We start from the raw sequence: 23489 nt of genomic DNA, 5'->3' as shown, positions 1-23489 counted from the left end.
TAGGAGTGAACTTGCCAAGTCATTAAGTATGTGTTAAACTATATACAAAACTGTCAAACTGCTTTACCATTTTGCATTCATACCAGCAATTATGAGGATTCCAGTTTCTCCACATCCTCCCCAACAGTTGTTATTGTCTAATTTTGAGCAGGCATCTTAGTGGATGTGAACTGGTAGCTCAATGTGGTTTTGATTTGCATTTCCCTAATGACTAATGATGTTGAGCATCTCTTCCTGTGCTTATTGGGCATTTTTGGAAAACTATCTGTTCAAGTCTTTATTCATCCCACAAATTTTGATAAGTACTGTTTTCACATATTTATACTCAGTTCAAATCGTTTTATAGTTTCTTTCTTTGGCCACTGGGATATTTCGAAAAGATTTTCTAAGATTCTTTAATTCATTTCTAGTTTGATTCTATTGTGGTCGAAGAACATGCTCTATATTATTTCAGTCTAAACTGTGTTGTGACTTGTTTTATGATCCATAACTTGTTCTTGCTGGGTGACTATTTCATTTACAATTGAGGAAAGTGTGTTCTCCTGTTGTTGGGTGTATTTCTCTCTAAATGTCAATTATATCAAGTTGGTAGTTTTGTTCAAGTCTTTTGTATCTTTACTGATTTTCTGTCTACTGGATCTATTAATTACTGAGAGATGAATGTTGAAGTCTTCAACAATAATTGTGGCTTTGTCTATTTCTCCTTTTAATTCTTGGTTTTTACTTCATGTATTTTTTATTGGGCACATACACTTCTAGGATGGCTCTATCCTCTTTATTAATTGATTCCTTTATCATTATGAAACGTCCCTGTTTATCCTGGTAAATATTCTGAAGTCTACTTAGTCTGATTAAGATAGTCAATCTAGCTCTCTTTTGACTAGTGTTTGTGTGGTATGTTTTTCCAGTTCCTTTATTATCATTTTATGTTTAATCTCTGTATCTTTATATATAAAGTGGATTTCTTTTAGTTACAGTGTAATCGAGTCTTTTATCCAATCTGATAATCTCTGCCTTTTAATTAAGAGTATCTAAACTGTTAATATTTAATGTAATTATCAACAAGATGGGGCTTAAATAGACCATCTTGCTATTTGTTTTCCTATTTGCCCCATCCCTGTTTCTTTTCTGATTTTCTTTTGGTTAACGAAGTGGTTTTTATGATTATGTTTTCATCTCCACTATCAACTTCTTAGCTGGACTTCACTCTGTTATTATTTAGTAGTTGCTCTGGAATTTATAATGTACACCTTTAACTTACAACTGTCTATATTCAAACACTATTATGCCACTTTACGATATGAGAACTTTACTACAGCATATTTTATTTCTCACTTCTTATCCTTTGTGCTATTGTAGTAATTTTTGCCTCTACATATGTTATAAATCCCACACCACATTGTTATTGTCTTTGTTTTTAAATGGTCTATATTTTAAAGAGATTAGGAATTAGAATGAAACATTTTTATATTTACCATTTCTGGTACTCTTCATTCCTTTGGGTAGATTCAGATTTTCACTTTGGTGTCCTTTTCCTTCTGCTTGAAGGACTTAAACATTTTTGTAATGCAGGTCTGTGCTTGCGATTAATTCTTTCAACTTTCGTATGTGTGAAAGTCCTTATTTCACTTCAGTTTTAAAAGGTATTTCCACTGGATTAAAAAAAACTATTTTTTTAAATTTCAACACTTATCGCTAGTAGATTTCTCCAAACATAGCTTGCATAATTTGGAGAAATCTACGAGCATCTTTATCTTTACTCCTCTGTATATAATGTCTTCTTTCCTCTGGCTGCTTTTAAGATTTTCTCCTTACTGCTGGTTTTGAGCAAATTGATTGCAAAATGCCTTGAGGTTCATTGAACTTCTCAGATATGCGGGCTTATTATTTTCAACAAATTTGAAAGTTTTTTTAGCCATTATTCAGATATTTTTTTCTGCTCCCCGCTTCTCTCTCCTGTCCATTGAGGAATCCAATTACATATATACTCAGCTCCTTAAAGTTGTCCCAAAGTTCGTTGATGCTCTGTTCATTTTCTTAAAGTATTTTTCCTCTGTGTATTTCATTTTGGATAGTGTTTATTTATTCAATATCGTTATTTCTTTCTTCTGCAGTATCTGATTTGCTGTTAATTTCATCAGTGTATTTTCATCTCAGATATTGTAGTCTTCATCTCTGGAAATTTTGAGTCTTCCATGTCTCAGATATTTTCAATCATTCCTCTAGTTTCTTGAACATATGGACTATAGTCTTAACTACTAATTCTATAATTCCTATTAGTTTTGATTGAATTTTTCTCGTCATTATGAATTGTAGCTTCCCACTTCTTTGGTAATTTTTAAATGGGCGCTAGGCAGTCAAGTTACTTAAATACCATCTCATACTTGTGGATCTGGTAGGACAAAACCTGAATTTCATCTAGTTACCACCCCACCCCTGCCATTACTGTGTTGAGACCCTTCTTAGCTCTCCAACAGGTGCCCCATAAATTATGAGATTTTCTACTCTAGCTGTTAGAAACAGGCACTATCCCTGACTCTAGATGAGCTCCAGACACCCTCAGAGTGATTCCCCAGTCTCAGGTCGGTTCCTCACATGCATATGCTAATCACCATTTGACGGAAAATACTCAAAGGGGGGAGGCGGGGTTCCTTGGCATTCTGTCTGCAGCTCTCTCCTGTCCTCTGCTCTGTGAACGCTAAGCGCCTTGGCTTCCCTGGGTTCCCAGTTCCACTTCCTCAACTCACGGAGATCACTGGGCTCTGCCCAAGTTCCGCCTCGCTGCATTGTCCAGGAAGGAAGCTTGGACAACCATTGGGCTCGTTTCATATGTGTCCCATCTCTCGAGGCTTCCAGTTCTTCCCTGATTGATGTCCAGTGTTTTGAGAGCCATTATTTCCTATATTATGTTTGGGTTTTTTAAGTTATTTCACATTGGAAGATAAATTCAGTCCCTGTTACTTTCTTGGCTCGAACCAAATGTCTCCCGAGTAAGTTCTGATCATTTATATCTTTCTAAATATTGTTCATGCTATTTGCTGATAATATTTTTAATTACGACTAGATCTGTTTTTAGATCTGATTTTTAAATTCTTAATGATATTTATCATCCTTCATTTTTTCCCTTCATTTCAATCATTAGAGATTCGTCTTTTTTTATTTTCAGAGAACCAGCTTTTGGTTACGTTGATGTTTTTATGTCCCTACTTTCTATTAATTTCTCTGGTTTTCTGACATCTGCTTTGTCTGTTCTTTTATTTATTTCCTGAGTTAGGTATTTATCTCATTTATATTCTAGCTTATTTTTTCTGAATAAGTTTTATGTATTCATTTTGAATGCTATACATTTCTTTTTAAGGATTTTTTAGCTGCATCCCTCAATATGTTTTACAGTAATTTCACTTTATTTTATTTTAAATATTTTCTAATTTCATTATGATTTCTTATTTGATTATGAGTTACTTAGAATTTTTTAATTCCCAAAGGTATGAATGGGTTGGGTTATCACACTTTTTCTCAGTGTAATTGCAGAAGAAAATGTGGTCCACATACATATCAATTCTTTGGTATATGTCGAAAATTGACTTCTGGCCTAATACATAGTAGTATATAGGAATCTATATGTGTCCATTAAATCAAGCTTATTAATTATATTCAAATCTACATATTTTTTTGTCTCCCTGATCCATCAATTGCCATAAGAAATGTGTTAAAATTTCCCCTTATGATTGTGGATTTTCAGTGGATTCATAATTTTATTGTTTGCTTTACATATGTTTATTTTTAATGGAAATTTTTTAGATAATTATAGATTCACATTCAGCTATAAGAAATAATACAGAGCGATCCCCGTACGTTTTGCTCAGTTTTCTCCAATGGCAACATTTTGTAAAACTATAATATGGAAACCAGGACATTGGCACTGCTGCAGTCTAGGGGTTTTGTTCTGTACAGTTTTATCACCTATGTTCACGTATCCACCACCACAGCAAAATACCGAACAGTTCAAACAACACAGGGATCCCTCCTGTTGCCTTTTCATACACACCCACCTCCCTCCTATTCTCTCCCCTACCCCGAACCCCTGGCAGCCACCAATCTGTTCTCAATTTCTAAAATTTGGTCTTAGACATAGACTCATGTATATGTAACCTTCTTGGAACTGGCTTTCTCCTACCCACTCAGCGTAATTCCCTGGAGATTCATTCAAGTCGGGTGTTTTCTTTTTATCGCTGAGTAGTAGTCTGTGATATAGATGTACCGCAGTTCAAGCATTCGTCTGTGGGAAAATCGGACTGATTCCCGTTTGGAGCTATTAAGAATAAAGCTGCTGTGCGCATTCGTGTAAAGATTTCTGTGTAAGCATGAGTTTTCATTTCTCTGGGATAAATGCCCAGGAGCGCAGTTGCTGGGTCACATGGTGGTTGCATGTTAATTTCCTAAACCGCCATGCCATTTTTTAAAGTGGTTGTGCCATTTTACGTTTCCACCAGCTATGCATGAGTGATCAAGTTTCTCTGCATCCTCAGATATCTCACGTTGTCATCGTTTCTTATTTTAGCCATTCTGATATGTATGTAGTGATATGTCATTGTACTTTTAAGTTGCATTTTCTAATGGCTAATGAGGTTGAACATCTTTTTCTGTGTTTATTTGCCATCTGTATATTCAGTAAAATGTCTGTTCATGGCTTTTGCCCATTTTCTAATGGATCGTTTGTTTTGCTACTTCTTTATATGTTCTAGACACTAGCCTTTTGTCAAAAATGTGGTTTGTGAATATTCTCATTCTATAACTTGTCTTTTCATTCTCTTCACATGAGCTTTTGCAGAGCAAAAGTTTTTAATTTCGATGAGGTCTATTCTATCAGTGTCTCCTTTTATGACTTTTGGTGTTAAGTCTAAGAACTCTTTGCCTAGTCCATGATCGCAAAAATTTTCTGTTTTTGTTTTTTGGGGTTTGTTGTTGTCATCTGAAAGTCTTACAGTTTTATGTTTTACATTTAAGTCCAGGATCCATTTTGAGTTCATTGTTGTATTAGGTGCGAGGCTTAGGTTAAGGTTCATTTCTTTGCCTACAGATGTGCAATTGCTCCAGCACTGTTTGTTGAAAAAGCTATCTTTCCTCCATTTAGCTGATTTTGCAGCTTTGTCAAAAATCAGTTGCACGTCTGTGTGGGTCCATTTCTAGGTCTTCTGTCCCATTGATCTATGTGTCTATCTCTCCAATACCACAGTGTCTTGATTACTGAAGCCAGAGTTTTATTTATGTTTATACTATGTTGTTGGTGCATATAATTTACAGAATTATCTTCCTTGTAAATTAACTTTTTTATCTGTGGTGACTTTCTTTTTACCTAAAATGCTTATTGAATTAAAGCCTATATCATCTGATGTTTTTTTTTCCCCTCTTGTCCCTCCGTATTATTCCTATTATTCCTTTATTCTTTAGTAGTAGAATTCACAACTTTAACTGGCCACGAGGCCTCTGAGAATAACGACTATAGTCCCTCTGAATTAGGCATGGCCTTGAAGTTCTGGCCAATGGAAAGTACACAGAAATGGTATCTACAACATGTTCAGTGTCCTTAAAGAAAGATCTTTCTGACCTCTTTCCTGCTGGTTGGAATGTGGATGCGATGGCTAGAATCTGAGCAGCCATCCTGGGCCAGAAGGTAGAAGCCACATATTGAGGATGGTGAAGCAACACGTTACAAAGAACCTGAATCCCTGGTGATTGCAGATCAGTATACCTGCAGCTGACTGCTTATATCCGGACTTAGTTTATGTGACAAACAAGCTTCTATCTTGTGTAAGCCACCATTATGAGCTTACATGTCACTTGTTACCAAACTTAATTCTAACAAATACAACTAGCTTCATTTTTTAAGGACTTTATTTTTTATTTTTAGAGCGGTTTTAGGTTTACAGTAATATTGAGAGGAAGATACAGAGGTTTCCTATATACCGCCTTATAGGTTTCCTATATACCACCCCATGTGCATGCGTGCACACACACACACAGCCACAGCCACATTATGAACATCACTCACCAGATGGTACAACGAGCTTCATTTTCATTTTAATTAGGTAGGGTAACAGTAACAGAGACCCAACCACAGAGGCTTAAACACATTTGAGATTTATTTCTGTCTTGCATAGAAGTCCAGAGATGGGCAGTCGAGGGCTGGTGAGGTGGCTCTGTGGTCACCAAAGACCAAGTCTCCTGTTATTTTGCTCCAGTTCTTAGTGCAGAGCTGCCCTCCTCAAGATCACCTTACAGTCCAGGAAGGCTGCGACAGCTCCAGCCCTCACTTCTGCATTTAAGGTAATAGGAAAGAAGAAGCAAGGGAAGAGCTTTCCTCAGTTCTCTGTCTACCTTCTAAGGAATCATCACACATGTACCACCCACTAAAGTCCTCTTACAACTCACTGGTCCAGAAATTAGTAATATGGTCACAGCTAACTGCAAAGGAAACTGGAGAATGCAGTCTTCAGCCGAGTACAATATCTGAGTAATATCAGGGCCCCGTCACTATAAAACAAGGGAAGGATGGATATTACGTAAGCAGCTGGAAGCCTCTGCGACATCTGGATATATGCTTCCATCGCTTTACCTCAGTGTTTCCGTCCTTATGTTTTGGTGTATATCTTATAAGGAGTGTGTAGCTAGACTTTGTTTTAATCTACCTACTCAGTATAGTCTGTTTATATTCATTGTGATCACTAGTATATTTGGATTTCTTTGTAACGTGTACTTTGTGCTTCTACCTTCCTTGCTCTTTTATTTTTTATTTTTTTCTCCTTTTCTTGTCTTTTATTAGATTGATTAAAGTTTCTTTTCCCTTTTTCCACTGGTTTGGAAGCCCTAGAATCTCCTTCTAATTTTTATTGGTTATCTTTAATTTTCTTTTTTAACAATCATGCATGATCAAAGTCTAAAATTAATGTTTTTATTTCTCCCAGACGATCCAGGGAACTCCTGTAATTACTCTCTTCTTAACTTATATGTTGTTGTTATCATGTAGTGTTTTAGCATCAACTTGTTTTAAACCCACTCAACACTAGTCATTACCGGTGCTATCTTATTTTACAGTAATGCTTACAAGTTTTTCCTTGTTTACCAATTTGCTTGTTCACCACTGTTTCTTATATCCACGTCTTCCTTCTCAATTTAATTGCCATCTTCTTGAAACATTCTTTAGTAGGTCTGGGAGTAGCAAACTTGCTTGAGCTTTGCCTGGAAATACCTGTCTTTTCCCCTTATCCCTTTATGATAGTTTGACTGTATAATTCTAGATACAGAGGCCGTTTCCCTCAGAACTTCGGAGATGTTATCGTGTTCTTCTGGTTTCTGATGTCGCTGTAGAAATCCTCAGTCTGTCTGGTTCCCGTGCCTTTTTCGGGAAATCTGTCTTTCCTCCTGGTTTATCTTAAGATAAACTCTTTGTTTTTGTTATCTACTATTTTACCTTGCATGTTCTAGTGTAGAATTATTTTTATGTATCTGTTCAAGATTTAGGTTTCCTGAATATGAGGATATGGGTCTTTGATCATTTCTGGAAAACTCTTGGTTTTTCTCACTTTGAATGTTGGCTCCATTCTTTCCAGTCCCTTAGGCTGACTAGATGCGTGTTGGGACTTCTCATCCTGTCTTCAGCGTCTCCGCTTCTCTTTCACATTCTGTTTATCTCTCTGCGATGCCTGCTGTGTGATGTCTTCACAGCGCTATTTCAGTTTACTGAGTCTCGCGTCAGCTGGCTTATTCTGCTTTTCAACCATTTGTTCCATTTATTTCAAGGCTAATATTTTTCATTTCTAGGAGCTGCATTCGGTTCTTTTTATTTGTCATAGCATCGTCTTCTTAGGGTTCTGACTCTTACTTTTATATAGATTTGGTTTTCATCGACCTTAGTTCCTAGTAGTCCAAATTGTTATTCTCTGACTTCAGGTGTTGGTCGTGCTAGTCTGCAGTCATTTTGTTCCCTCTGCTGACTCTGCAGGATTGTTTCGAGTATGTTTTATAATTTTAGATGGCGAGTTAACTTCAGGGTTTTGTTTTCCCCGAAAGAGTTTCATGTAAAAAGAATGGAGAGTATCCTAGGAGAGTGGTTTTGTGTTTGCGTCTGCCATTTGCCCCAGGAATATCACAAGCCTGGGAATTTACACAGGTTGCTTGGCATGGCAGTCCCCACCAGGTAAATTCAGACGTCATGCAAGTGACAGGTACGGCGTGGGAGTTCAGATTCTCACAGGAGACTCCCATCCCCCTCCCTTTTCCTTGTTGCCTTTCCGTGGTGGCGAGCAGTTTCTAGTTGTTGGTTTGAGGCTCTTTAGTCTCCTCTCCTCACCCCTCACCTTGGGGCTTCTAACTGAGCTGCGGTCCTTTGAGGCTCCTGGCCTGTAATGAAGTGGGCTTCATTACAACCCTCCTCTTCTGGTCCAAGGCCTCGTCTCCTGTCGGCGGGTGCGTGCGTGTGAAAACCCAAAGCCCTCGCTCTTTTCAAGTGCATTTCCCTTTAGTGGCAGCAGCAGCAGCTCTTGCACCTGCTACTGTTCACGTCTGATGTTTGGAGACTCTCCCTTTGCTCTTACTATTCAGCCATGAGTGAAAACAGCGGATTACATTTTATCCACACTTTCTAAGTCTTTGCGGCCGCAGTTTGTTTTCACTTATTTGCTTCCTGTCTAAACTAGAAACTCTGAGTTAATCTCTCTAAGCCCCAGTTTCCTCTTCTGTAAAGTAATAGCACCTCCTTCGTGAGCAAGGTGTTAAATGAGACAAAGCAGACAAAACGCTTAGCACATGGCCTGGCACACGGTAGGAACTCGATAAATATGAGTATCATTATTGTTACTCTAAAAAATTTGGAAAGTCTGGAAAAATATAAAGTGAATAAATGCAGTACTATCCACTGAAAATTATGGTTAGCACTTTAATATAGTTCTAACCTTTATTCATATGCATTTTCACACATTACTTATAAGACAGAAATGGCGCTGTACGTACAACTTCGCGTCTGCTTTTCTCATCTGCTTTTCTCGTCTGATCTGAGATCAGTGAGCGGCATGTCCAGGTTTCGGTACGAGCCCTCTTCCTGGCTCGCAGATGGCCACCTCCTTACTGTGTCTTCACATGGAGAGAGACAGACAGACAGACAAAGAGCTCCCTGGTCTCATTTTATACGGACACCAATCCCATCGTGAGGGCCTGACTCCCATGACCTCATCTTATTCTAATCACCTCCCAAACGCCTCATCTCCAGATACCATCCCATTGGGGGTTAGGGCTTCAACATGAAATTTGGGGGACATAATTTAGTCTGTGGCAATCAGACTTCCCTATTTAACAGCTGCCCCTCAGCTTGGAAGCTTGCCTGTGACCGTAGCAAGAATGAGATGGTCAGATTTACATTCTTCTCTGACAAAGTCCACCTTGGCGGGAAAGTCCGGGGGGCTGAGAGCACAGTGAGGTCCAGAGAACCCATGAAATGCGTGTGGTTGGGGTTTGGGGAATGAACTCTGAGTGTGTCTGCAGGACGCCAGCGTCCAGCCAGGTGACAGGCCTGAGTGACCCCGTCTTCTCTGCTCCCGCCCTCGCATCCTTCCCCCTGCAGATCGTGATGGGATTGGAGCTTTCTCCTCCAGTCACTTTTCAGCTCCGGGCTGGCTCTGGACCCGTGTTCCTCAGTGGCCAGGAATGTTACGGTGAGTCCGAGCTTGGGCCTGGGGAAGGTCTGAGAGTGCAGTGCCCAGCACAGAGCCAAGGGCATAATAGGTACTTGAACACTTGAGGGATTCTTGAATTATTAGAGAAAATCCCCAAAGGCAATATGGTTGCCAGTAGCCTGGACGGGAAGGCCATGGGCTCGGTTCCTAAGCCCAGTTCTCATCTCCTGGCCACGCCCTCTGTGGGCCGCAGCCCCCTCACCTGTAACACGAGGCTCGGTGTATACCTGGTCTCATCTTCAAAGAGCAGTTATGAGGAATAAATGGGATATTCAGAAAGAGCAGTGAGCACAATGACTAGTGCTGGTCCGCACTGACAGTGTTGTCTGCTGTGGAGTACGCAGCCGTAGGGTAGCATGGGCCCGAGCACGGCACTGTGCTGTTGACCCTCCTCACATCCCGTTAATTGGCCGTCTTCTGTGTCTGGTTGTGCTGCTTTCATCGGGATGCTCGCCTGCCCCAAACCCCGGCAGGGTCCACCTCCCTTAGGAGAAGGTCTGAATCCCTACTCTGGGTCCCTCTGCACCCACCCCGTCCCTCCCAGAGTGAATCCCCCTCCTACCCAGCCAGGCCAGCCTGCCCCTTCCCCTGCTTCCTCCTACGGCCCCGCCCTCTGGAGCTGTCTCAAATCTCTCCCTTTGTCAGGGAGGCCAGGGGGGCTGCAGGCGAGCAGGTGGACAATTCCAGCTCCTGCTGGGGCGCCTCCAGGGCGACTCTCAAGCCAGGTAGAGACCCTGTGCTCAGAGGCCCCACCCCACCCCCCATGCCCTGCAGAGAGTGCAGACCTCTCCTGGGAGGAAGAGGAGGAGGAAGAGGAAGAGGAGGAAGAAGAAGAGGAGGAGGAAGAACAGGAGGAAGAGCAGCAGCCAGAGGAGGAGGAGGACCAGGACGAAGACGAGATCAGTTTGTCCCTGGAGGAGACGCCCGTCAAACAAGGCAAGAGGCCGGCGCCCCCGAAGCGCACCAGCATTGCCAAGGTGAGGCGGGGCCCCGGAGCCGAGTGCTCAGGGAGGCCTCGGAGCGCTGCCACGGGCGGGTGCGGGGGGTGGGGGGGGTCTGCTCAGGCCCTCACCCCAACGCTCCCAATAACACCTGCGTTTGGTCCCCAGAAAAAAAAGATGGAAAAAGAAGAGGAGGCAGCGAGGTAACTCTCTCCATCTATTAACTTGGCCAGACCTTGCAGCTGAGGCATATAGTGCTAGAAAGAGTGGGGTGTGCCCGGTGTGTGCTTGCGTGTGCACATGTGCGCATACAAGGGCACGCGGGTGCCGCTACCGAAGGTTGGCATGGCCTTTATGAAAAGCGTTAAGCTGTTATCTCATGGTAACTCCCTCCAAAGGACCCCATTCGACGTATGGGGGAAATGATATCCACTAAGAAACTCATCACTGTGTTATTCAAATAACAGTGAAAAATGGAAACATTCTAAATCTCTACCAATATAATAGTCGATTAACGCATGTCACATTCTCTCAGTGGATGTTACAGATGCCTATGAAGAATATAGCAACCTGAAAAGTGTTTATAGAATTAAAAAGAACACGATATTAAATCGTTTTCATTTTATCTCACAATTTTGGAAGAAAACAAAGTCCTGAAAGGAAATACGCCAAAATGTTAATAACATTAAGTGGGAGGTAAATAACATTAAGTAATTTATTCTGCTCTCTATTCACTCTATTTGGTGCAACGTGATTAACATTATTTTGGTAATGAAAAATACATACTTGTGAAAAAAGCAGATGGAAGCCTAAAAAGAAAAAAAAAAAGATCTTGTTTAATGAGAGAGAGTCAGAGTGGTCCCTGGCAGGCGACAGGTGAATTCTGCGGCTTCCCCGCACAGCCCCTGCTTCCCGGAAGTGTCCAGGGCCCTGCTTGCCAGCGTGGGCACTGGGAGGGCCAGGGTGTCAGGCTGAGCTCTCTCTCCCCTCCACCCCCCAATTCTCTGCCCATCCCTGTTCCAGACCCAGTAAAGACAAGAGCCCTGTGAGGAAGGTGAGTGCTGATGAGAAGGGGCTGGTCCTCCTGGGGGCGGGGGTGCCAGGGCCCGGCCGGAGTGGGACGCTAGTGCTCTCCCTTCTCTCCATAGGCCAAATCCACACCCAGACCTAAAAAGCTGGGATCTAAGAAATGAGGAGCCCAGAGTGGCCTGGCCACAGCGACCAAGGGAGGACCTGCCAGACCACCATGCAGAGGGGGCCTTCCTGGGGTGTACTGTGGACCCAGGGCGCCCCACCCCCTCCCTGGCCCTCTCCATCTGAGTCTGAATGACGGTGTTGGGGGACAACACGAGAGCCCCTCAACACAACCATTCAGATTCAGCAGGACCTGGAGGGAAGAACCCCAACCTCAGGACCACGATAAAGTTTGCTTTGCCAGGACCGTGTTTCAGCATCTCTTCTCAGGAGCCGTACTCGTTGCCGGCTGCAGTGAGCCCTTGCGCCCAGCAGAGGGCGGCCGCATCCCTGGCGGCTGGGCCCTGCGCGACTCTGCCTGGCTCTTTCCATCTCCCTGTCTACTCCCGGCACCCAGCCTCCTACCCGCCCAGCTTTGGGGTGAGAACCAAGTGTCTCAGCCCCTTGCCCAGCTTTGACCTTCTGCCCCGGCCTGAAGGAGGGAGCTAGAGCTGCTGCGGGTCTTCCTGTCTCCACACCCCCTCCCGGCAGGGCCTGGTTTTCTATGCACAGAACTGAAGGTCTACAGCTGGTAGGGAGGGCCTGGACCTGAGGGACCAGCCTGAGTGTCTGCATCTGCTGAGACTCGGGGCACAGCGCTAGCTCTGCTTCCTGGGTGCTTGGCCTGCTCTGGGTGAGCTCCTGCTCACAGGGGCCTCACCCATGTGAAGATCTGAGTGGAGCAGGAGCCCAGAGGCCTGAGCCCTCAAGGAATCCCTCCCAGGTGGGGGAGACAAGGCGGGCTTAGGGTGGCTGTAAAGGGTCTCTTATAGAAGCTGGACAGGTGAACACTTTCAACTCCTGTGCTGGGGTTCCCTGGAGCAACTCACGGGGCCACAGGAACCAGGCTGAGTAAATGGCTGGGGTGAGGCCAGGAGAGGAATGGAAAGGGGGTGAATGACCCCTTGCCTCGCTCTGGACTCCCGTCCTCTCTCAGGCCTGCAGAGCCACTTTGGAGCCAGTCCCCCCATGGTGACACACAGATGGCCCCGCTCTGGTTATACGTGCTGGGCTTCTCCCTGCCCCTCCCCAGCACTCCTGCGGCTCAGGCCCATAGTGGGCCAGTGGGGAGCTGGCACTGCCCTCTCTGCCAGGAACCCCAGGAACAGGTCCAAGAAGGAGGTCAGCGTCTAGGCTTTGGGCTCCCACTCCTCTCCATCATCCTCTCAGCGGCAGACGAGGTAGCGGAGGGCAGGGCTGGCATTTCTGCTGCTTGCTTTCTGCACCCCATGAGACGGAGTGGGCACTGTCCTACCCTCTAACAAATGAGAGCCAGGCCACTGACCTCGGGTCACCCAGAGAGTGAAAAGGCACCTCGGTTCAGGTCGGGCAGCTGGCATTTACCACAGCGTCGCGCCATGGTGATATGAGTTCCTCCTCGCCTGCAAGTCTCCTACAGCCTAGTGGAGACACAAAGGCAACAGCACAACTCCAATTACTTTCGAGCGCTTTTAAAGAAGTGTAACGGGCTAATTTCCAGGGTGGGAAAGTGCTGTTTAGTTAGGAGACCTGAGGTCCCTCAGAGGAAGCAATTCGCTAGAAGGGGGCAGCCCGCTGAGTGACGAGCTGGCAGGACATCTCTAGAAGCAGGAGCAGAGTGCAGAGGGCCTGAGGCAGAACAAGCTTGGAGGTTTGGGCAGAAAGAAGGCCGATACATATGAATGCAGTAGTAACACTGAGCTGGGCGCTGCTCTCGGTGTGTTCCATGGACTCGTTCCGTCAATCCTCACCACCATGCCTGGAGGTGGGTGTTATTAGCCCCATTTCTCAGATGTGGAGAGTGGTTAGACACCTTGCCCCCAAGGTCACACAGCTAGTGCAGGAGCCAGGATTCACGCCCCAGGTAGCCCTGCCACTGAGCCCTTGTTTCTAACCGCTTCGTGGATGAGAGGGAAGGAGAGACAGCACCAGGCCCTAGGAAGCCGCATTAACTGAGAGCAGGAGTTAGAACTGAGTCCAGAATGCCTGTGTAACCGGAGGCCTGGGAGGGGCAGCACCAGAGCCGCCATGGCTCTGCACACAGGGCACTCAACAGCTACACTGTTGCTAATTTGATTTCCCTGTGCTGGCAGGCAATAAGAATCAAGTAGCAAAGATGGGAGATGGTCTGTATTGCTGAGGTGCCTTTTGCCCTTCCCCTCCCTCAGCCTCAACAGGAAAAGGGTGGGCTGGAGTCGAAGCAGGTGGTGACAAGTGGCTGGTCTGCAGGTGGGCTCTGCCAGCTCCAGAGTCTGCACCAGCTGAGCTATTAAGGGCAGCAGGCGTGAGACATCCCGGTTGGAGGGTATCAAACTTGGCACTAGGGGGTGGGATTAACCACTGAAGCCTGGGCTGCTTCTCATTTCCCTTATCACCTCCTACCACCACCCCCCCATAAATGTTAATGAACCCTTAGTCCAGGGAGAAAGTCAAAGTTTAGGTAAACTGAGGCTGGACCACATAAGAGAGTCTCTGTCCCCTTCCCCCATTCTTGTGGCACTTGATATTTTTCAAGGAGTGTCCTTCATCTCTGTTGACAGCGGTGGTAGTTTTGACAGCATCCGTAGTGGCCATTTCCTTTTTATAAATTGGGAAGCAGAGACCAGAGAAGCGAAAGGACTTGCCACAGGTCACACAGCCTGTGATGGCCAAGGCCAGGGGATGGGGATAAAATCTAGAGCCCAGGACTGGAACGCTCCATGCTGCCTCCCCGCTGGGGGTCCACCCCTGGCCTTTTCATGGAGGTAAAGGAGCAAGCCGGGTCTAAAAGCCAAGACTGCAGGTGTGCGATGGGAAGGACAAGGAGCAGAAGATGTCACATCATGAAATAACCGGCCCAGCCCTGCCCCAGTGCCCCCTGGCACCAGCCCCCTGGCTGAACCCCAAGGCCAAGTTGACTGCTGGCATCCGTTACCATGGAGACAGGCTGGGCTGGGGGCTGGCCAGTGACAGCAGGCGCTTCTCCCACTGATAGGAACCAGGCACTCACGCTTAGAGGCCTTGAGCCCAGACAGCTCTAGGTGGAATGCCCCACACCTGCCTCTCCTTATGGCCCTCTGTCCCCCGCCTCTGCTGACACCCCCTACCTCAGAACTGAAACCTGAGCTAGCTCCTCCGAGTGTCTCTGCTCTTACCTGTGACCCCAGGATGGAGGTCAGGAGGAGGTAGCTTTTAATACCCTACCTGGAAGCTGGGGGCTGATGAGGATGTGGGCGTGAGGTCACAGGTACGCAGAGAACAGACCCAGAGACGGCACCGAGCACAGCAGAGAGGCAGATTAGGGGAAGTTTCTTTGGAAGGGGCAGAGCTTAAACTGGGCCCACAAATGGTGGGTTGAATTTGAAATACGGAAATCATCGGGAGGGTCTCCCTGGGCAAAAGCAGGGAGGCAGACAGGCTGGGGTGCGTTCCAAGAAAAGCAAGCGCTGGACTGGGAGTCTGGGCGCCTGGAGCCTTGTCCCCCGCCTTGCCACTAACTAGCCGCGAGCCCCTCATGGATGCATGAGGAGGAATCTCTAAGATTCCTTCCAGTTCTGACATTCTTTCCATTTGATTCCAACCCTGGACTCTCCCAGTTATGCAGGGGGGTGGCTAACACCGCCCTCCGTCCACTGGCCCCCAGCCGGGGGTTGCTGGCAGAGGGGGAGGCGCGCGGGTTGGGAGCCAGGTGCTGGAACTGGACAGGGCGGAGGTGTCCCCGCTGTCTGTGTGTGGGGGAAGGGGTGGCAGACAACTTTGTGGATTGACCTAGCTCAGGGAGGTGAGAAGGAGGCCTGGAGGTGAGAGCTTTGCCCTCCCACTCATCTCTTTAGGTGAAGAAATCCACATCCAGGGCTCCCTGTGCCTCCCACCCAGAGGGCACTGGGACCCCTAGAGAGGAGACTGGGAGGCTAAGCTCCGCTTTCCCGGAGAGGGCGGGTCTTGTTCCCGAAACGTCCCCCAGCACCAGCCCCTTCCACAGCCACCATCACCCACCTCCTGTAGGGAGGGGACCGCTTCCGGGAAGGCCCTGGGCTACCAGGGTGCCCAGGTGGTACTGGGCCCTGGGGGCGTGCACATGACTCCAGACACAACCCACTGGAATGGAGAGAGCATGGGCTTGCCGCTCCGGAGCCGGGCGATTCAAGTCCCTCAGTTTCCTCATCTGCAGAATGGGGTACTAGCTGGCCTGGAACAGAGCAGTGTGGGGCCAGAGGTCATGTGAAGAGGCTGGTGGGCGCTGCGCCGCAGGCAGCTGCCAGGAGGACGTGTTGAGAGGCGGGGGGCGGGCTGCTGCCCCAGGGGGACAGTGAGTGAGTGAGGCCCGGAACACAGACCTTTTGACGTCTGCTAAGTGCAGTTGTCTCTGGGTCCTCCATCGTCCTGGGGCCTTCCTGCTCCCTTCTCTCTGAGGAAACTGCAGAGGCCCAGAGAAAGGTGGCCTGCGCTAGTGCAGTGCGGCCAGCTCTTCTGTTCCCAGCCCAGGCCAGCTTTGGGGGCTCCATGGCGACCTTTCACAGTCCCTGACCCCCAAGCCGGCGCACCCACTATCCACTGCCAGTTGGGACACACTTAACCCCTCGTTCCAGTGGCCAGATAGCAGTTACGGGGAGCCAGGGGCCGTGGAAGCTGCAGCTCCTGGCCAAGCCCACCTCCTGACCCCCACAGAGAGGCTCCTCCTTTTCGGGCTGCTTCTGGGAATTTCTACCCCTGAGCCAGACCCGGCGACCCCAGATTGATACCTGCCCTCACCCTCAGGGGTGGGGCGCTAAACCTGAGGGCAAGGGACGCTGACCCAGAGAGGAAGGAAGGGGCACGCCCATCGGGGTCTGTGAGGCTCGGGAATAACTGGAGACCACGGGGCCAGCCTCCTCTCAAGAAAACTCCAGCAGCCCCATCCTCTGACCTCCGGGAGTCCAGGAGAGGCTGGCAGCACCGCCAGCGGCGGCTTCGCAGTCTCACTGGCCGGGAAGGTGGACACCTCACACCTCAGTCTCCCAATTACGCCCTCCTCCCCCTCTTCCTCCTCCTCCCCTCTCTCCTCTCTCCTCCTCCTCCCCTTTCTCTCCTCCTCTCCCCCCTGAAAACCTGTGGCTCGAGGAGACCTTGGCTTCTCTGGGACTCTACCCCTGGGGCCTGCCCACGTCTGCTCCTGAGTCTGGGGGCAGGGGGCAGCCGACCCAAGCAACCTCTCCGGCGATGGGAGCCGCCCGCCCGCTGCCCAGCTTCACTCTGTAAGTGTGCGGCCTCTCCGTCTGCAGCTTCACTGCCATCGCCAGCCTCGGGCAGCCCTAATCTTCCCGGGACTCCCACGCAGATGGTGGGTGGGTCAGGGGTGTGAGCAGGGATGGGCGCCCGGTGCACCCTGGGCTGGCTGCTCGCACCCACACCTGGTCTGCCTCGTGTCCCCACACAGGTGCTTGCAGCTACTGATCCTCTGCTGTCAAAGTCAGGTAGGTGAGCTGCCCCCACTGGCCTCTCCCCATCTCTCCCACCCCGCCCAGTGAGGGAGGGGGCAGTCTGGTTTTGGTGGACAGAGGCAAGTTCTGGACCATCCCTGGGGCCAGGAGGCTCTGAGGTTTAGGGGGGCGGGGGTCAGCCTTTGGAGAGGGGTAGAAGAAAAGTCTATGGCAGACTTGGGGACTGTCTAAGGTTTTCATCTGTCCTGCCTCGCATGACCCTCTCTACTTCCCCTGGGGTCTCTGCCTCTCTCTCTCCATCCCTCTACACTGGGTCACCTGAAGGCTAAGTGCCAGGGCAGCCCCGACTTGAGGGATGGAGCTGAGAGTGGCTGGAAGAGGGCAGAGGTGATGGCTCAGGTGAGGCTCAGACCTGAAAGGACAGGTTTCCATGCAAAACCACCTATGTGTTCCACTCACGCCCCCACCCCACCGGCGCAGATGCCCTGGGGGTTCATGCAGGCAGTCAGAATGCCCAGCTGGTGCGTGTGTGTGGGGAGGGGGGAGGGTGACTCCTCACCTACAGGCAATGTGGTAAAGCCAAAGGGGTTGCTGGGAACAAGATTTGGGGTTTGCTTCCCCAGGCTGCCCCCACCCGAGTCGGCCCCCCCACGCCCACTTTCCCCAGCCCACCCCCGCGCGGGGCTCGGGTCCCTTTTTGTGATCCTCCATAAAAGTGCAGCTATTAAAATGCACTGGTCCAGAACCGGCTGGGGAGATCGCTTGGCTTGGCTTTCCCAGGCCAGAGGCCGCTTCTCTTCATATCCAGGGGGGACTTTTTTTGAAGGTAAATGCCTTTTCTCTGGGAGAGGGAAAGGGGCTGCCTTTGAAGCAGTGGGGGGGTGGGAGAGAGAGAGAGACAGCCCCCCCTTTTCCTTCCCCCTTTTGCTCAAGCCCCCGTTCCAGGCCTTTTGCTTCACACATCCAGGGAGAGCAAGAAGAAAGCCCCCCAGCCTGGCCGGGAGGGGGCTGGGGGTGGGCCCGACCTGTTCTGGAAGGGGAATTCGCACAATGGTGCTGGCTGGCCTGGCGTTTACGGCCGGGCTGAGGCCCCATTCAGGACTTGGGGAAGGTGGCAAAGCTGTCCTTTCCCCCTTGAAGTGCCCCCTCAGCCCCCTTGGAGGGGGGGCCAGCAGGCCGGACCACAGCCATGCTTGAGGGGCTGGCTGACAAGCAGCTGTCGGCCGCAGTGGAAGGGGAGGTCCCCTGCAGCGGGAACATGAAAGGGACAGGCAAGGTCCCGCGGGGAGAGCGACTTGTGGGCTGTGGGCTGTGGGGGGGCGTGGGGCTGCTTTTGTGCAGGGCTTGAAGGGGGACCAGGAGTGGAGGGGGCTTCAGGGGGGCCCTCTCTGCTCCCGACCTGGAACAGACAGCCAGAAGGAGGCTGCCCGCCAAGAGGGGCGGAGGGCCTGACCCTGGGCCAGGAGGCTTGGGGCTGGGGACAGGCAGACCCCACCCCTTGGCAGGGAGGCAGATCTCCCACCCCAGATCCGGGCCTCAGGTTTTTCCAGGGCGGGGTGCGGGGTGGGCTGGCTGGGGTGTCCTAGCCTGGGGTCCTGGCAACACTCCTGGCCTGTGGAAGAGCTGAAGCTGGACGTGAGCAAAGACACACACGAAGGGTTAACATGGAGCAGGTCAGCTGCTCCCGCTTCTCAGCCCTCCCTCCAGGAGAGAGTGGCCCTCGAAGATGCTGCCCCAGGTCTAGCTCTGTCCGATGGTTACAGTCTGGCCTGGGATAAAGGTGGACTTAGAGACTGGAGACAGGGAAAGGCTGTCCCAGCACAGACCACAGGATCCATGTGGAGAGAGAAACATCTTAGTGCTAGAGCTAAGGCCATGGCCAGCCACTGGGACACGTCATCCAGGCTGACCCTTGCCCATGAAAGAGGGCAAGAAGTGGTCTCTCTCCCAATCAGTGCTGCGGATGGTAGGAAGAGACCGGCCTGGACTAGGTACTTGTCCTGCCTCGGTTTGTCATGGTGCGTCATGGTGCGTCACGGTGCGTGGGTGGAAACGGCCCCTCACCGCTCCTGGGGAAGCGGGTGGGTGGCAGCATGGCCCCTGGGGCCGGGAGCCTGTAACACTGTGGCCCAGGCAGGCAGCCTCTGGAAGGAGCCCTCAGGCCGCTGATGGCACCTCTCTCTGCTGCCTTCACCTCCCTCTGCTAAGGAGGGTCTCGCCCTTGGAGGAGGGAGAAACAGTGGGAGCGGCCTGGCTTTTCCGAGGGCCCCAAGCACCCGGGGATTCCACGGTTAGTGCTGTCAAGAAATGCCAACAGGGGCCCTGTAGGAGCCTAAAGGGAAGAGTCTTAGAGCTCCCAGAATGCTCTCCAGTGACCCTTTGGCTGCTATCTGCACGTGTATGCCGGGGGTGGGGTCCTTCGAGGCCAGCGGGAAGGATGGAGGAGAAATCCGTTTGTCCTGGCTAGCAGGACCGACACCCCAGAGTCCTGGAGAGGAGACGAGCAACAACACTAAGGGCAGGACAGGGCTTCTGTCTCTAATTACCTGTGTCACCCCGTGCACCTCCTGCACAGAACATGGGGATCAGAATCCAGAACGCCGAGGGTTCCTTCCAGCTCCCAGAATCATGGTTGCAAGTCTGCACCACATCACCAAATACTCCCCAACTCTGGGCAGCCACCAGCTCTCTGGCTGGACAGGGAGCCAAGAGGTCAGGACTAGCTCACCCACTGGCCTGAGAAGGTCATGGCCGTATGCCCCCTTCGCCCTGCACCTCTGCTTCCCAGGACAAATGGCCTGCCCCCACCACACTCACCTCTGCACCCCTCTCCCCGGATGGACCGGTGGTGGTGTCGCCCAAAGCAAATTGACACTATTTTTCCCTTGGTAACCGCAAAGGGGGAGAATCACCCGTCTCCTAATTTTAACCAGTATGTGAGGGACCAGGGCGCCATGACTGACCAGCTGAGCAGGCGACAGATCCGCGAGTACCAGCTCTACAGCCGGACCAGCGGCAAGCACGTGCAGGTCACTGGGCGTCGCATCTCGGCCACTGCTGAGGATGGCAACAAGTTTGGTGAGACCCAGCCCTCACCAGAAGCCACCTACACCTCTGGCCAGCCTCACCTGGTCTGTCCCCAGATCCCATGTCAGGGCGGAGGCCGCCATGGGAGAGCAGGGAGAAGCCTCTTGGAGGAGGGTCCCCAAGGGCCTCCCCGTGCTCCCCACCCAAGTTCAAAGGTCGGACTGGTTGGAGGGCCCCTGCCGCCCCCCTGGGCCAGCAACCTTAAAAGACAGAGGTCTCTCTCCCCCTCCCCCATCACAGCCAAGCTCATAGTGGAGACGGACACGTTCGGGAGCCGGGTGCGCATCAAGGGAGCCGAGAGTGAGAAATACATCTGCATGAGCAAGCGGGGCAAGCTCATCGGCAAGGTGAGGCCCGAGCAATGCAGCAGATGCTTGGCTTCTGGGGTGGGGCGTGCAGGGCCCAACGGCAACTCACCCCCATTCACGGGGCGACCCAGGACCAAGACCGTCCTGCCCTCGCCCTCCACGCTGCCGCTGTCCGCTTTCTCCATTTCGATGAGTCCCTCTGGGTCTACGAGCGCTCTGAGAGGACACTGGCTGCTCCACAGAATCCTTGCCTCAGATTTTTGGGGTACTTCTCAGCATTCATGCGTAAGAATTTCAGCCCCTACGCGATGTCGCAGCCCCTGTGATCAGGGTGGAGAATGAGCATACATACACGGCCGGGAGCTTCCCCCAAGGTCCGTGGGTCCTTCCAGATCCAACCAGCAATACGCACACTGCCTGCCTGCACGTGTAACCAGGTACTAGTGTAACCACCAGCTAGTGCGACGGCCTGTCCTGCACCGGCGGGTCCAGCACTGTGATGGAGGGAGAACTCCACTTCCTTTGACACTGGTCAGTCCTGGCTTCTGTTCTCACCAAATAGTTGCTGATTCTATTTCCCCCAAGCCTCAAGTTTCTCATCTGTACAAATGGGTATAGCATCTAGGTTATCTATAGGGTCAAAGGGGTGCCCGTGTGGCTCTCGACACAGTTGGTGTCTATAAATGTTTGTCCCCTATTTTCATCAGAGATTGGTGCCTCCTTTCCCTCCACCCAGCCACACCATCCACCCAGACCGAGGCCCGCTCTCATGTGTAAGAGCCCGAAATTTCGGTATGCACGAAACTGCACAATTACCTTGACCTTGATGCCCCATCTCAGTAAACAGAGGCTGAGCCCGTTGGCTGAATACATCACTCAAGGTGTACAACCTCCAAAGGACAAGCCTGTGTTTAAGTTCCGATCTGACTTCAAGCAAAGCTGTTCCTGGCTCCCGGCTTTGCCTCCCCCACCAGGGCACAGTCACACTAGGCAGAAACCCTTGGGCTGCCAGGCCCCCGTTGCTCTCTCCTCCATCCTAAAATAGGCCCACAAGGCAGATGAGCCAGACAGGGGGGTGACAAACTTCCCGCCTCTCCTTCCTTCCCCCACAGCCCAGCGGGAAAAGCAAAGACTGCGTGTTCACGGAGATCGTGCTGGAGAACAACTACACGGCCTTCCAGAACGCGCGGCGCGAGGGCTGGTTCATGGCCTTCACGCGGCAGGGAAGACCCCGCCAGGCCTCCCGCAGCCGCCAGAACCAGCGGGAGGCGCACTTCATCAAGCGGCTCTACGAGGGCCAGCTGCCCTTTCCCAACCAAGTCGAGAGGCAGAAGCAGTTCGAGTTTGTGGGCTCAACACCCACCCGCCGGACCAAGCGCACTCGGAGGCCACAGCCCCTGACGTAGTCAGGGACACAGGGTGGGGGCAGCTGCCCGTCACCAGCTTCCCCATCCCTTTCTCTTCCTAATCCAAAGACGGGGCTGGGGTGGAGGAGGGGAGCCACAGGCCCCCAGGAGGGCCCTGAGGACCCACAGGAGTCAGAGCCCGGAACTGGAGAGGGGAGCTGGAGAGGGGCAGGACTCACATCAGCCAGGGCTGGGCCTCAGGGCAGCGTCCTGCACCCCACCCTGGCACAGGCCCCCGGGGTGGGACAGGCCCCAGGACAGACCTGTAGTGTCACTGGACTCAGATTCCCTCCATTCTGCCCCCCAAACTCCTCCTAGCCAGACTGTAGGAAGGGACTTTTACTTTTTGTTTCAGGAAAAATGAAAAAGGGAGAAAAAAAGAGGTTGACCATCCTTCACATTTCACTACGCAGGCCTGCAGCCCTACGCCCAGCTCCCAGCCCCAGAATAAAACCATTTTCTTGAAAACGGGTGATCTGAAAGGGGGGTGGGGGGGGCGGTATGTGTGTGTGTGTGGCGGGATTCAACTCCAAAACTTCATTGGTGACATTCTGGCTTCTCAAAGAAGTGCAGGGACGTGCAGTGCCCGGGCAAAGGGCAGGTGCAGGGCCCGCGGGGCGGGGTGGCCTCGGCCAGCGCCTCCTCCTGAGAGAGTCCAGGGCGCCCCTCCCTCCGCGGGCTCCGGTTTCCTGTCTCTCCCGGTGCGTCCCGTGCTACCTGTTGGGGCGCAGAGAACCCACACCCTGGGGCCGAGCCTCGGGCTGGGCGGCGGCCAGCCGGGCAGCAGGCCCGGCGTCCGGGCCGCTGAAGCCGCCTGACCAGGAGCTGAATTGCTTTCTTTCCGGTGAGGAGGGTCGGGGCAGGGAAGGAGGGTGCAGATGAGCAGAAGGGGGAGTGAGGACGAGAAAGTGTCCCCTCGTTCTCGTTCTCTCAGGTCCACTTCGAATGGGCCGGTGCACCTGAGGGGACGCCTCAGTTAGAGGCCGCAGCCTGGCGGCTCCCGAGGGGAGGGGACGGAAGAGGACCGAAGGGCGTGTCTCGGGTGGGCTTTCGGAGACGCCCCCAGGTGCGCATTTGGGGGATGGAACTCGGGCCATAAAACCCGCCTCTTTGGTCCTTTGCATTGGCTTTTAATCTTGTTGGAGGAAGGTCCCTCCCTGTAGACTTCCGGCCCCCCACCTCCGCCCCCGCCCCCAGTCAGGGGAAACGCCCGCATGGAGCTCTGTCTCCTGCTCAGGGACTGCGAGCCTCAGTTTCCCTCCTTTCTGAGAATATGTCAGGGAAGGGGATTATGGAGAGAGAAAAAAAAGGATGAAAGACATCCCTTCTCCCAAGAACGGCCTAAAAATAAGGACAGAACGGGGAGTTTGTGGAGGGGCCTGGTTTAGTCCAAACGGGAGGTGAGGGT

At 50.8% G+C, this 23489-nt stretch overlaps 2 protein-coding genes across 3 annotated transcripts in view; both read left to right on the top strand.

Moving 5' to 3' along the window:
- NPM2 (nucleophosmin/nucleoplasmin 2) overlaps nucleotides 1-11942 on the top strand; it is a 17847-nt gene extending 5905 nt beyond the window's left edge. The window contains exons 4-7 of the mRNA XM_023534475.1: nucleotides 9617-9707; nucleotides 10838-10872; nucleotides 11693-11723; nucleotides 11818-11942. Coding sequence (XP_023390243.1) covers nucleotides 9617-9707; nucleotides 10838-10872; nucleotides 11693-11701 — 135 coding nt within the window. The 3' untranslated portion in view covers nucleotides 11702-11723; nucleotides 11818-11942. The remainder of the gene's footprint in view (nucleotides 1-9616; nucleotides 9708-10837; nucleotides 10873-11692; nucleotides 11724-11817) is intronic.
- Nucleotides 11943-17015: 5073 nt separating this feature from the next.
- On the top strand, nucleotides 17016-22138 carry FGF17 (fibroblast growth factor 17). Of its 2 annotated transcripts, none has more exons than XM_011366688.1 (5): nucleotides 17016-17094; nucleotides 17277-17313; nucleotides 20214-20358; nucleotides 20608-20714; nucleotides 21788-22138. In XM_011366688.1, the coding sequence occupies exons 1-5, from the start codon at nucleotides 17060-17062 to the stop codon at nucleotides 22079-22081; spliced, it is 618 nt and encodes a 205-aa protein (XP_011364990.1). In that variant the 5' UTR covers nucleotides 17016-17059; the 3' UTR covers nucleotides 22082-22138. The 2 variants fall into 2 exon arrangements, with proteins under 2 accessions (XP_011364990.1, XP_011364989.1); XM_011366687.1 differs by having other exon boundaries at nucleotides 20181-20358.
- The last annotated feature ends 1351 nt before the right edge of the window (nucleotides 22139-23489 follow it).

Source organism: Pteropus vampyrus, unplaced genomic scaffold (assembly GCF_000151845.1).
Source record: "Pteropus vampyrus isolate Shadow unplaced genomic scaffold, Pvam_2.0 Scaffold126, whole genome shotgun sequence".
NCBI lineage: Eukaryota > Metazoa > Chordata > Mammalia > Chiroptera > Pteropodidae > Pteropus > Pteropus vampyrus.
The sequence above is the reverse complement of the archived record's forward strand: the minus strand, read 5'-3'. Positions and strand labels throughout refer to the sequence as shown.